Source organism: Miscanthus floridulus, chromosome 5 (assembly GCF_019320115.1).
Source record: "Miscanthus floridulus cultivar M001 chromosome 5, ASM1932011v1, whole genome shotgun sequence".
NCBI lineage: Eukaryota > Viridiplantae > Streptophyta > Magnoliopsida > Poales > Poaceae > Miscanthus > Miscanthus floridulus.
In genome coordinates, this window is record NC_089584.1 from 9,146,628 (window position 1) to 9,161,109 (window position 14,482).

Below are 14,482 nucleotides of genomic sequence, written 5' to 3' on the forward strand. Positions count from 1 at the left end.
CTCGCGCTATTTTGCCCAGGGTGCTCATCGTCGGTGGGGAGACGCGCCAGTTGCCATCGCAGAGCACCGCCTGCCCCGCTCGGTCGCATGTGGCTAGCCCTATTCGGACCGCATCTGACCGAACCATCACCACATGCAAGCTTGTTGTAAGCTCCTCATGCTCACTCGCTCACGCGTTAGTCCTCTGTCGGCTCTAGCTCATCGGAACTGGCACACCACCGCCGTGGATAGCCGCTCGCCGCTGCAGGTCGCGGTAGTACGCCACTGAGTCCCTAACCGCCACCCATCCTTGCGGGTTTAGCCGTAGATGGTGGTCGGCCCTTTATTCCTATCGTAGCGGGTCTCATTTACCCAGCGTAACCGCCGTTGCCGCCGGTGTGCCACGCTGTCACGCGTGGGCACGCCGAGGACTGCCTCGTGGTGAAGGTGACATGTTCTAAGGTCCTTAATGCAAAACGTGAGTCTGCGGTAATAGTGCTTCGCTGTTTCGATTAAATGTCTAAAAGCCCGAGCCCTCTTTTGCAAAAGACCCACGCGCGCGGGCTCCCCGCCTTGGGCCATTGCTGAGTTGGCCTACTGCGCGACTGCGCCCGTGTTGGGCCAAGGCGGGCTGCTGGGCCGAATGGATGGCCACCAGACTTTTTTCTTTTTCTAAGGCATTTCTAATTTAGTTTCTAAGACTAGCTTTTAAATTCGATATAAATTAGTATAGTTAACCACAAATTGTGAAACTAATTTTGTTCGGTTTCTAAAATCATGATCTATCTGCTAGTATATTTTGTTCACATAGTTTCATAGTATTTTCAAGAGTGATCTAATTAATTTGAGGTGCTTAATATTGTTAAAATATAAACTTATAGGAATTGTTGTGATAAATTGGGGATAGTGTTGACTCTAAAACTTTCACAGTAAATTCCTAACATTATTAGGTACTCACTGTAATTTTTGTAGCTCCATAATAATTAGTTTGCTAGGGTAGCTAAATGAGCCCTAGTTCAAAAATATATATTTAATCAATAAAATGCCGAAATACCTTGGGATTGTAGAACTAAAATATTTTCCAGAAATGAAGCCATACTTGATGACGTGGATACATAGACTAGTACGTTAGTGATTAGAGCTAGCTCGTTAGCTTGTGAGGCGTAATCGTATTCTTAGAGTTGCGGTTGCCGTTGGTTAATTATGTTTTCCGCGTTGCGTCTACTGTATATCATAATAGGGACAACGATGGATCGTGGAGTCGACCGAAAAAGCAGAAAAGATGGAGCCTTGGTGATCATGTCTCCCCGATGGAATGCTAATCCTTGGTTATATCTTGTCCAGGCAAGCCCAAGTGCATAACCCCTATTATTCTGCACTTTATTTTATGCTTGTGCATTAAGTTTAAAGGAGTTGAATGAAATTCACTTGCACATATATATATCCTTATCCTATGAGTCTTACTAGTATGATAGGGTCATGTAGGTTGCTACGCTATAGGATCCCGATAGAAGTCGAGTGATTACTTGTCACTCGCGAGAGATAGAAAAATATATTATTGTTACTATTATCAGGTTACTATCACATGAAATATATATGGATAATAATTGAAGACCAGGCGGGACCATACTTTGGGTTTGAATTTGGACTTGGTTAGGCAACCGAGCGATGCTCTAGTTGTATTTGTCCCACCTGTATCGATTGAGGACCGTCCGTTGCTGTGGATGGTAGTCAGATCATAAACTTATTATCCTGAGTACATACTTGCTTATGGGAGCGGGAAGACTTGTTGCTCTCTTATCATGGGTTCTGACTCTTTTCAGACCGACTTTTAGGGGTGGATATTAGGTGGAGGTCTAAGCACCATACTGAGACCAGGTCTCAGGTGTTGGAGGCTTGGAGTCTAAGTTTGGACGGAGACCTGGACCCCTTGACAGGAGTGGGACGAGTTGGTTCTGTTTGTGCCTGGGGTATAAGCGGAGCGTGTGTTTTGGGGTGCCCAACTGGGATACATTGTGCCTGGGGTATCCAACTGGAATATGAAAAATGATAAAATAGTTCTAATTGCTTTCCACCTGCTTGAAAGTAGCATAGCTACATACATAGAATGGTAGTTAATGAACTAATGATGACTGCTAATAAAATTGAATATAAGGACGCACATTTAGTAATGGTTCCGCAGATGCAATAACCCATAAGCCAAATAAGCTTTGCATATCCTTGAAGTCTTTTATTTTTTCTCCTGTCCGGGTAAGTTTTGCTGAGTACAATCGAGTACTCAGGGTTTTATCCCCCTGTTGCAGGTGACCGATTGATGGTAGACGACTTTTGTGTGTGAAAACCTCCTGATGGGCTCAGAGAGGATTCCTTTCATGCTACGGTCGTAGTGTTTATTTATGACCCTCACTAAAAGTTTTTAGAAGAAAAGTTTTATGATCTGTCATTATATCTGGTTTATAAATGTTCACAATGTTAAGAATTAACCATTAACCTCTATTTCCGCTATAACTCTGATCATATGTTGTTCTTCGCTACAAGATAAAACTTGTGAACCTGAAATGTATAAACTCTTTTACGTGTAAACTGTTTTAATTCCGCTGTTACATTCAACTTGTGTAATACTCTGATGTTGTAATAAAGTGATGTAAGAAATGGTTAAGAATGTTGTAAGCTTTATTCTCTCATTTATGATCTTGACGGAAAAATATGGATTTTCGAGTTCTCACTTGGGGTGTGCTCGACGACATGGCACGATTTAGTGTATTCTCTTGGGTACTTAGTGTCTAATGAAAGGTACTCTTAAGAGGGCATTGGATTAGACGGTTCTGCCACATGATACCTACTAAACGTACCCTAGGTGTCATTTGGAAGCGTTCTCACGTTTCTAGACATACAAACTAGTAAAATCCAACTAGATTATGATAGGATCAGAAAAAAAAAATTGCTTCATTATCTATGCTATGAGTTAGAAGGTTAGGCGCAGTTTGACAGATCTCCTTAGAACACATTCTCCATGAGAATCATTCATGCTCGGTGAAGCAAGAAAAAATGAAATAGATTTTGGTGGGGAGCAGATAATACCCACTTTTCTACCTACACTGAAAGCTAAAAAAAAACACTCGCTTCTCATTCCTCTCTGTCCTATCACCACTAAATCATTCTAGAATCACCCTATAAGGTTGGTTTGATTGCAACCATATGCTTGTCCTTCTAACCTATGTGGATTAGAATATAATAATATCAGAGTGTAGCTAAACAAGTGCAGAGGTGGTGAAACCGACTGGTCTGGAGGAAGACTGCTGGGGCCTGAGACTAGCTGGTTATTGCCCCCGACCGATCATCTAACCCGTGACAAACCCGCTTTGGCCGCTTACGTTACATCCCTGTTTAGACCGGAGGAGCACGAGAAGATGCCATAGTGGGCCACGAACCCAGGAATGCGAAGTTTTGGATTTGGGCCTAAGCATTACTACTATACAGCCCATATGGCCCAGAAAATGAAGAAAGCCCACACAGGCCGACACGCTCCTCCCAGTCAGTCCGCACACAGTTCGTCCTCACAGCCGACCCGCTCGACGCTCCCCCAACCTTCGACTTCGATTTCGACTTGGGAGTTGGGACAGTTCGAATCGATCCCCTCTCCGCCTCTCTAACCCTAACGCCGGCTGCCGAGGTCGCAGCGTCACCGTCAGGCGCACCGCGTGAGCGCCTGCGGCTTGCTGGTCGCGGTCTCGCGGGCAGGCAAGCAAGCCGTTCGCGCTAGCCAGGAGGAGACGGCGGGCAGCTGCTGGCACCGCGATTCGGCGAAGCGGAAGCTCCATTCTCCATTGCTCCCAGCAGGCAGGAAAGGAATCAGGTACTCATGCCACATGCGCTAGGTGCCTTGCTTCAATAGTTCTGAATTCATATTTGCTACTTGTTGCAATTCCTCGTGGTTTAGTGGATGGGTACTCCGGAAGTTCGGCATTTAGCTGTTTCAGTTGTGGTTGAGGGTCAATCAAACCCAAGAACTAGAACCACCTGTGTATCTGGATTGTACTTTTGGTAATTGTATCGTACTGAATTTGCTGCATTATGAAAAATTTTGGAGCACTGAATTGGCACAGCCAGCGATAAAATCCTGGCTAGGCCAACTGATTAAATGCATATGTATGTACCTGTCGGTGTTTTTGACCACCGACGAGTAAATTTGTATTTGCGCGTCTGGCTCTGATGGTGTGCTCGAAGGACACAAGCGTTTATACTGGTTCGGGCGGAACGTCCCTACGTCCAGTTCGCTGCTGCTCATGTTACTGACACTTAGTTTGCAGTAGGGTTACAAACAGGTGAGAGAGGGAGAGGATTCCAAGTCTCTGGTGGAAGGAGTGAACGGGTGCTGAGAGCTCGCTTGCCGCTCAGCCGTGTGCTCGTGTCGTGCTCTTATGTTCCAGATCCCCCCTTTCATGGGGCGCCCTGCTTCCCCTTTTATAGACGAAGGGAAAGTGCGGGTTACAAAGGAGGAAAAGGAGAAAAACAAGAGAGAAGAAGGCTTCCAGGGTAGCCGGGTCCTTCTTCCCCTTCATGCGGGTCCCGCCGATCTTGTAGATGTCAACAGGGACGGCTCCATGTCGAGGCCCTGTTCGTCACTGGCACCATGTGCAGGCGTCATCTACCAGTCATGGCGTTCCACTCCGTCCCGGTGGACGTTGTGGTGAACTGACGCGCCTATCAGCGTCTGTATAAGGATTAGGCAGAACAGCACCGGCACGCCTGACACTGTTCTTGATGTGAATTCCCAGGTATGGCCCGTCATGGCCACGGGTTATATCGAGGCGTGCCAGCCTCTTTCCTGGCGTCAGAGTTTTGACCTAGGGCTATACGCTTGGACCTGGAGTGGTTGGCGGCAGTACGGTCCCCGTCGGTCGAGACGGAACCCGCGTCCTCGAGGTCGGGCGAGACGGAGCCCGCGACCTTGGGCGAGACGGAAACCGCGTCCTTGGGGTCGGGCGAGACGGAGCCCGCACCCAAGGGGTCGGGCGAGACGGAGCCCACGGCCTTGAGGTCGGGCGAGACGGAGCCCGCGGCCTTGGGCGAGACGGAACCCGCGTCCTTAGGGTTGGGCGAGACGGAGCCCGAGGCCTCGAGGTCGGGCGAGACGGAGCCCGCGGCCTTGGGGTCGGGCGAGACCTTTTAATACGTCTCGAGCCATCCGGGGAAGTCAGCGTGGTCGCTAACTTCCTTGCTTTGGGTATCCCTAATATCGATACCCGACAGTACCATCCCTGCTAACTTCGACCTTTTTTCTGCAGAAGTTATTCTATACCAGACCTGCCCCTGCTTGGAGGAGATGATTTTAGAGAAGCCAAGCTGGATTCGCCACGAGGGGCTGCAGATCTTCTCCATTGACATCCAGACCGGCGGCCTCCGCTTCGCCACTGGCGGCGGTGATCAGAAGGTATCCTCTGTTTTTTTCCCCTTCAACTTGCTTTGAGTCTTAGTGTATATCTTCAATTACTCTTTGAACATGTTGGAAAGGAAAAAATTTCTATATATTTGGCTTTTGGTTTCATGCTTTGGCCCTTTTTGGACACAAAACATTTTTGACCCTTTGAGAGTAACAGAAAAATACTATGGTTTTGTGTGATAACTTGGTTTTTGGAAAGAATGGGGTGTTTGGGTGTAACAAACCTGGTAGATTCTAAAACCATGGTATTGCTAAAACTTTAGTCATTTTGGAGTTTTAGAAACTTCACTCTAGAGTCTTACCGCCTGTGACCGGAAGGTCCCGGGTTCAAGTCGCGGTCTCCTCGCATTGCACAGGCGAGGGTAAGGCTTGCCACTGACACCCTTCCCCAGACCCCGCACAAAGCGGGAGCTATCTGCACTGGGTACGCCCCTTTTTTTTAGAAACTTCACTCTAGAGCACATTTATTTAAACTGTGGTGTTGCACTTCTCTTCTCGGTTCTAAAGTAACAATTTCTTCATACCAAGGTCCCTCAAAACTACAACATCCAAACATGCCCTTACAATTTTTTCAGTGCTAATAATTTAACATTTGTTGTGTGTTCACTGCGCTAACTGCTGTGCTGGTAACTTTTTGTGCTTTAGTGAGGATATGTCTATGTTCTTGGGTCCAGCTTGTTTTGTTCCGGGTAATATAAATTAGGGTGAAATTGCCTATTGGGAGTATCTGAGATAACCTCTGGATCAATGAGATAACCTGACTTTTAACAGGGTCTTGTTGTGCAATCATTGTTTCTCTTCTCAAATTTGAATATCATAAGGTCCTTTAGAGTTATTTGTTCTGTTTTCAGTCTGTTTTAGCTAGCATGCTGTGTTATATCTTACTAGGATTAGCTGAATGAACTAAAAGGTTTGGCATTAATGTGATTCTTTACCGAGGAAGATGGTAACTGTGTTGTTGAGTGATAATCGAAAATCTAACATTAAGTTTGTTGCAATTTCTTATCCTCTTGAGTCATATGTGTTGGTAAACTGTTGTTTATGTAATACTGATGTATTATCACTGTTTGATATTTTCCATTTTATTCTTTCATAGGTGACCTTCTCCTTACTAAGTTCCTTTTATTTGCTTCGTTGTTGAAATAGGTTCGAATATGGAGCATGAAATCTGTGCATAAGGACAGTACCAACGATGATTCCAATCAAAGGTTGCTTGCTACAATGCATGATCATTTTGGATCAGTAAACTGTGTGAGATGGGCCAAGCATGGCCTCTACCTTGCTTCAGGATCAGATGATCAGGTTATCCTAATTCATGAGAGAAAAGCTGGCTCAGGTACACCTGAGTTTGGCAGTGGACAACCACCAGATCTAGAAAACTGGAAGGTCATTATGACCTTGAGAGGGCATACCGCTGATGTGGTAATTGTCTTCTAAAATTCCACAGCCATGTTTATGTTTGTTCTTTACATCTTATTATTACCTTTTGTGATAATTATTTTTTAAACTATTGAACACCTTTTCCATTTCTTGTGCATGAAGTAGGTAGATCTTAGTTGGTCCCCTGATGATTCAACGTTGGCCAGCGGTAGCTTGGATAATACCATTCACATATGGAACATGAACAACGGCATTTGCACTGCTGTCTTGCGAGGGCACTCCAGCTTAGTGAAAGGGGTTACCTGGGATCCTATTGGTTCTTTTATTGCAAGCCAATCAGATGATAAGACTGTTATGATATGGCGTACAAGTGACTGGAGTCTTGCTCACAAGACAGAAGGCCATTGGGCAAAATCTGTATGTCGTGTTTTTTGACTTTTCTTTATTAACTCTAGCTGTGATCAACATGTCTTACTAAATGCCTTTCTCATTTTCTTTGTTCCTGCAGCTTGGTTCAACATTTTTTAGACGACTTGCTTGGTCACCTTGTGGCCACCTCATAACTACAACTCATGGTTTCCAGAAACCTAGGCATTCAGCACCTGTGCTTGAAAGAGGCGAGTGGGCTGCAACTTTTGACTTTCTAGGGCATAATGCGCCTATTGTGGTGGTTAAGTTTAATAACTCAGCATTCCGTAAGAATTTCTCAAATGACCAAGACCCAAAGGCTGCACCAGCTGGATGGGCCAATGGAGCATCAAAGACACTAACAAAAGAACAGGAACCATATAATGTTATTGCTATCGGAAGTCAAGACAGAACTATTACTGTTTGGACGACAGCGAGTGCCCGTCCAATATTTGTTGCTAAGCATTTTTTCTCTCAAAGTGTGGTTGATTTATCTTGGTATGAGATGCGATTATTTCTATACAACCATTATTATTTTGTATGCTCAAGCTCATGTTGATATTGTTTGTTTCCCTTGCAGGAGCCCTGATGGTTATTCACTTTTTGCCTGCTCCTTGGATGGATCAGTTGCCAACTTTCACTTTGAAGCAAAGGAGCTTGGATGCAGGTTAAGTGACTCTGAAATGGATGAATGGAAGAGGAACAGGTATGGTGATGTTGGAGGATGGCAGTCAAATCTGGCCAAAAGCCCTGCACAATTGCTGCTAGAACAGGCATCAGCAAAACAATCAGCTGGAAAAAAGGGGACTTCAATTGTCGAGCAAGCTCAAGCGCCCCTGAAAGTTTCTGCAGATGTGCCTAACCCAGCTCCGGTTGTTCAAAGTCTCAAAGTTCCTGAAGCATCACCTGAAGACTCTAAGATGACAGCAGGTCCCACTGCTGATGATGTAAAAAAAGCTAACCAGCTATCTAGTCCAGTGAAACAGAGAGAATACCGGCGCCCTGATGGCCGGAAACGAATAATCCCAGAGGCAGTTGGATTTGCTTCCAACCAGGATAACACACCCAACCATTCTCAGAATCATCTTGTTGATTTTTCATCCCTGGATCAACGAATGAATGGAACAAGACCATCTTATGGCAGTAATAGCAACTGTAATAACTGTGGAGTTAGGGATCGCTCTAGTGTCACAGCAAGGGCAAACATAACTGAGAGTCTTGTTATTCAAAAAGTTTCAACCGGTGCTGGTAATGATGTAAGGCTGAGTATAGAACACGCAAGATCTGTGGTCCCAAGCTCTTTGACCTCCTGCTCTGCGCTTTCTATCCATGTACTAAATAAGAATGACAATGAGGATGCTTTGCCTGTCTGCCTTGAAGCGAGGCCTGTAGAATGTGGTGCTGGAGATATGATTGGTGCTGGTGGTGCGTTTTCAACAAAAGAAACTGAGATTAAGTGTATAAGAGGTACAGAAACTCTTTGGTCAGATCGTATCTCTGGAAAGGTTACTGTCTTGGCAGGCAATGCAAATTTCTGGGCTGTTGGTTGCGAAGATGGTTTTCTGCAGGTGAGTAATATCCCTTGTCAGAATTTCTTTCAAATCGATTCTGTGTTTCAATTTGGATGCTTCTATGCCTGTCAATTATTGCTGAAATGTGCCTTTTATTTTCTGACAATCTGTTAAGTCTTCAGCAATCAGCACTTAAATTTATTTGTTCTGAATTAGTTAGGTTTACACAAAATGTGGAATGCGAGCAATGCCAGCAATGATGATGGGATCTGCAGCTGTTTTTATTGATTGTGACGACTGCTGGAAATTGCTTCTTGTCACAAGGAGAGGTCTAATGTACATATGGAACCTCTATGACAGGACCTGCATTTTGCAGGACTCCTTGGCTTCTTTGGTTGCATCTCCAGATGAGTCATCTGCAAAAGATGCTGGTAATTATTTTATATCCAGTCTTCGTTGTCATGTGCTACCTGAGATGGTTAATCTGACTGCATGTTTGCGTTTGCTGAAATAGCTGGTGCTTATTAGTTGTCCTTGCTTTGTTGACAGGTACAGTAAAGGTTATATCTGCCACATTCTCAAGATGTGGATCACCTTTAGTTGTCCTTGCCAGCCGTCATGCTTTTCTTTATGACATGAGCATGAAGTGCTGGTTAAGGATTGCTGATGATTGTTTTCCAGCATCAAATTTTGCTAGCTCGTTTAGTTTCCCACAAGGTGGGGAGCTAGGCAAGTTGCAGATTGACATAGGCAAGTTCATGGCTAGAAAGCCTATTTGGAGCAGGTCAGATTATTACCTTCGATTACTTTAGTACTAAAAGGCTCTTGAAACTATTGCTATGACATGCTACTGTGCATATCACAATTTTGTCTGAATCTATTTGGGTGGCTGCTTCTGTTTCAGGGTTACAGATGATGGGTTGCAGACGCGCGCCCATCTGGAGACCCAACTTGCCTCTTGTTTGGCTTTGAAGTCTGCACAGGAGTACCGCCAATGCCTCCTATCTTACGTACGATTTTTAGCTAGGTTAGTTCATTTTATTTTTATTTACTGTACATTTCAATGGATTATCCTTTAGCATTTATTTTGTGGTCCTCATCCTTGGCTCTGTTTTTTAATTGATTGGGAAAATAGTTGAATTTGGACATTTTACTGAAAATCAACGAGGGAAGCTTTGCTGAATTAATTATTTTCACTTGGTCTTTTTTGCATGCAGAGAAGCAGATGAATCTCGTCTTCGTGAAGTTTGTGAGAGCTTCCTAGGTCCTCCAGTGGGCATGGTTGGTTCAACATCACCTACTGATCCCAAAAATCTAGCGTGGGATCCTGATGTTCTTGTAAGTCTCCCTTTCCTTGGCCATTTGCATACTAGACTCGTCCAATTACAATTTTGTCCACAAAAAGAAAGACTTTCAGTTTGTCACAAGTAGTGTCCTTTCTAGTCCTAGATAACCATGAGGGTGCATGACCTATAAATAGATAACACTCACGGCGTGTTTGGTTCTGTGCCCAGGCAGGTTTGCTTGCCAGAGTCAGGGCTAGGCATCAATCCCAGGCTGTCTGATTTGGTTGCCTGGTGGCCAGGATCACTGCCTGCCTGCTTGGTCGCAAACCAAATAGGCCCTCAGTTCTCATATTTCCTACGTAGTTGACATGATGTTCCAGTCTGTAATATAACAGATGGCAATTCTACAGGGAATGAAGAAGCAAAAACTTCTTAAGGAAGATATACTTCCTTCGATGGCATCGAACCGGAAAGTGCAGCGGCTGCTCAACGAGTTCATGGACCTCCTCTCAGAATATGAAACCGCTGAGACCAAAGCGGACCCAATGGATGTCACACTGACACCGCACCCCGGAACAGAAGCCAATGACAATGACAAGGTGATGACCTCGTAGCTACCCTTGACATGCTCAGTACAGTTGCTGGAGACTCACTGACCCCCTGGGTAGGTATGTAGGATAGTTTGGTGCGGATACAGGGTGTCTAATTTGAGAAGTGCTTATATGACTCAGTTGGTTGTGCATGTACCTGGTAGATTGTTTATTAAGGTGGCCCCTGGCAAAAAAGAAAAGGAAAAAAAACTGATTTTAAACCCGTTAGACTGTCTCCAACAGCAGCCACCCATACACAATACCCATTCCATGCTTTGGGTCATGGACAGTAAAATCATCCCCTACCCAAAATAGACCTTCTCCAACAACCAACACGCAAAAGGAGGAGAGCCAGGCATGCGCTGCCCGCCCACCTCCCTCCCTGGTCCCTGCATGCGCTGCCCGCACGCCTCCCTCCCCGGTCCCTGCATGCCGCCCGCCGCCTCCCTCCCAGCGCGAGCCGCCTCTCTGCATGCGCGCGCCCGGTCGTGCCCCCAGATGCGCGCAGCAGGGGTGTCCTCCGTCGCGGCTCCTGGTCCAGTCCTCGAATAGCAACACGGCCGCCCAGCTTCGGCCCTGCGGGTTCCGCCGTCGAGATGTCCACGACGAGCATGGGGAACCGCCGAATCCGGTGACCAAGCTCGCCAACCTCATCTCCGACGGCGTCCTCCTCCAACTACGGCGGCTCTCTCCCCATCCTCGGTGTTCTTCCCACCCCGGCGGCTTCTCCTCTACCTAGGCCGGCGGCAGGGCAGCAGCGTGCCTCCCTTATTGTCGCGGCTGCGAGCGGGCAAGGCACCACGGCTGCAGCGGCGAGCCAGCTCCGGTCGACGGTCCTAGTGGTGGGCCTAGGTCCGGTCGTGGTGGGCTCCAGTTTGTGGAGACGCAAAGAGAGGAGAGGAGACCCTTCTTTGCCTTCCGCGTCGGAGGCAACCTAAAATGGGTGCCGTGTTTGCCTAGGCTGTTGGAGGCTGATTTTGGCCGCAAAAACACTGTGCAGCATGCATTTTTGGCTATGGGTCACCGGATGGCTATTCTGTTGGAGATAGCCTTAGCTGTAACACTGAGTGTAACAGTAGAAATGGAAGCGAGGTCGCCTGGTGATTATTGTGTAATCTGTAAAAGGCTGGATAAACTCATATCCTTTTTTCTTCCAAGGCAATATTGGTCTTGATAGTTTTTAGTTGAGGCTGTGTTTATTTTGTAGAAAATTTTCATTATCATGACTCGTTTTTGTAGCAACTTAGAAGGTACTCCCCCTATACCATCGATCTAGATAGTAGTATACCTGGCGGAACCAGGACTTTCGGTTAAGGGGGGCCGAGCAATACGATGACACTTCGTAAATGTGAAATACAAATTGCATGTCTTAATAGTTCTTTCAATGCTTTTACATATGTATCTAGTATTCATAACAAAAATAATAATATTATCATAAAAAATAGGTGAAAAGATAATTTTTTGTGCTGTATAATTGAATTTTTACATGATATCAAAAAAAATTTTCACTATTTTGTGGTTGTGGGGTGGGGGGGGGGGGGGGGGACGGCTCTGCTGCCCCTCCTTCCGCTGCCCGATTTTTTTCATTTTAGCCCTTTTTGTCAAAATTTTATGTTTACACCCCTGGGGTTCGTAATCCTGACTTTAGACCTAGGGATCGGCGTCGTGACCTACAACGCCGAGGTATCTAGTCTTGGTTCGCGTGGCAGATAATGTGGCGTTGATGTGGCAAGTAGCTCGGTGCCAAGCTAGGTACCTACATCGTCGCGTCGTCGTCTTCCTCTCTCCCTCGCAGCACTCTCTCTCGCTCGCTCTTTTCGCCGGCCGCCGCCGCATCTGTCACCACCTCCGGCCACCGCCCGCCACCACCTCTGCTGCCCTAGCACCGTTCTCGCCGGGATCCGTTAGCAGTAACGGCCAAACTCCGAAGCCCATGACCGCCCTCGTAGGCCGCCCTCGTCGCAGCCCCAGCCCTTGTCTCCAGCGAGCACCGGTGGCGAGGGCGACCACCTAGTGCACGTCGGCTGGCCTCCAGGTCGAGCCACCCCCACCCTAGTGCCCCGACGCAACCACCATCCCACTACCCCGACGGCACCCCCACTACCTGACAGGTATGGTTTTTTAACTTAACTTTGTTAGCAACAAATTAGTTAGTTAACTAAATTCAGTTAGTTAATTGATTAGTTAACAAATTTAGTTACGAAATTTAGTTAGTTAATAGATTAGTTAGTGTATTGGTTAGCTAATTTAGTTAGTTAATTGATTAGTTTGTGTATTGGTTATCTAATTTAGTTAGTTATTTAATTGATTAGATAGTTAGCTATTTTAGTTAGTTGTATAGTTAGGTAGGTAGTTAGGTAATTTATTTACGTAGGGAGTTTGCTAATTTCATAATTTTAGTATCCTATAAGGCAAGGCCTTAACAACCATTGTCTTTTGTATGGATTAGATGGACAATCTAGTAACCTTATACCATGGAGGCAGTATTGAGTCTTTGGACGATGAAGACACGTCGTACAACCTGGCGACGAGGCCAGGGACGCAGGTGGAGTCGGCACCGATCTTAGACCAAGTGGTAATGTGAACTCTCAATATTTGTTTTCAATCACAGCGCATAAAGACCATGATAGGTCTAATTTTAGCGATTTAACACTTATTCTCGTTGTTTGCAGGGCAACACGCTGAAGCAGTCCGTGCTTGACATCCAACGTTTCTCAAGGACAGGCGTCGACGAGAGGACACTCAACTTTCTTGGAGTAAGTTGTAACCCTCATAATATTAATATGTTACCCTCATTGTACCTTGCTGACTAACAAAATGTTGAACTACAGAGGCTAGCACGTCGCCTACGTCGTGCAGCTGGTCAATGTGGTTGCAAGACAACTACGGCGATGGACATGCACGGGCCATTGACACGACTCTCAGACACCACTGTAGGCCTAGGTACTTCTTCGCACAGAGGTACAGGTTCCGGAGGCCAGAGCTCATCCCACAAGACAAGCGATATTTTTCAGGGCCACGGTGGCGAGGACGAGGAGGGCGAGGATGAGGAGCAGGATTACGAGGGGATTGGACCGTCTCAGCTCTAGGACGCTCCTTCGACTTAGCCTTCATAGCCTCCAGCACGTAGGCGACGTCGGCCGCCTAGCCCTTAAACTCTAGGCACATACGCTCTTGGAGGCAAGGACAAGGGTAAGACTAGGAGGCAGTGATGGTGACTTCTGGTTTATGACTGGTTGACGCTTAATGTGGATGCATGAACTATTTGGACTGTGCTTCTTTTGATTGTATGGACGATGCTGATGTTCTTTTGGATGTATGGACTATGGTAATGTTGTATGGTCTTGTGAAGTGATATTTGGTTGAATATATGTTTGTATCATATATTGATGTCATGTTTGTCAATGTGGATGCTCCTGAAACAAGGTAAACTTTAGCGATTTTTTCCATGATTCATTCATCGTACAACAATACTTTCAGGTCCATTGATTCATTGTGTTGTCCAATCGTATCGTACACGGGCTTTCAGATGAATTGATTGCACATATAGGCTTTTTAACAAATGAATCTAGCCTTTTCAATGTTTTCAAATAGTCTTTTCAGTGTGTTGCCAAATAGCCTTTCCAGTCATACAACGTAGGCTTTTCAATGAAATAAACATAGACTTTTCATGAGTATTTACGTCTCAGTACCATTTCTATTGACCCTGCCTCTGCCTACATATACCCATGGGTGCTTGTATGCTCCTCACTTCAAAACTACCTTTGAGGTTTAGTTGGAGTAGAAATGTCTGGAGGCTCATCGAGATGAAAGGGTTTCACCACAGGTAGACGCGGGGGGGGGGGGGGGGCTCCCATTGTGTGGGAGGGTTCTTTGGGTCATCAT

At 45.9% G+C, this 14,482-nt stretch overlaps 1 protein-coding gene across 3 annotated transcripts; it reads left to right on the forward strand.

Moving 5' to 3' along the window:
* The first annotated feature begins 3,534 nt into the window (after window positions 1-3,534).
* Window positions 3,535-13,975, forward strand: LOC136451465 (protein HIRA-like). Of its 3 annotated transcripts, XM_066452171.1 has the most exons (14): window positions 3,535-3,835; window positions 5,268-5,413; window positions 6,569-6,844; window positions 6,968-7,219; window positions 7,311-7,708; window positions 7,791-8,778; window positions 8,942-9,152; window positions 9,271-9,505; window positions 9,626-9,748; window positions 9,939-10,059; window positions 10,418-10,606; window positions 13,047-13,172; window positions 13,270-13,353; window positions 13,429-13,975. In XM_066452171.1, exons 2-14 carry the CDS (start codon window positions 5,306-5,308, stop codon window positions 13,684-13,686), a joined length of 3,369 nt encoding a protein of 1,122 aa, XP_066308268.1. In that variant the 5' UTR covers window positions 3,535-3,835; window positions 5,268-5,305; the 3' UTR covers window positions 13,687-13,975. The 3 variants fall into 3 exon arrangements, with proteins under 3 accessions (XP_066308268.1, XP_066308267.1, XP_066308266.1); XM_066452170.1 differs by lacking the exons at window positions 10,418-10,606; window positions 13,047-13,172; window positions 13,270-13,353; window positions 13,429-13,975 and adding an exon at window positions 10,236-10,410; XM_066452169.1 differs by lacking the exons at window positions 10,418-10,606; window positions 13,047-13,172; window positions 13,270-13,353; window positions 13,429-13,975 and adding an exon at window positions 10,240-10,410.
* Window positions 13,976-14,482: the final 507 nt, after the last annotated feature.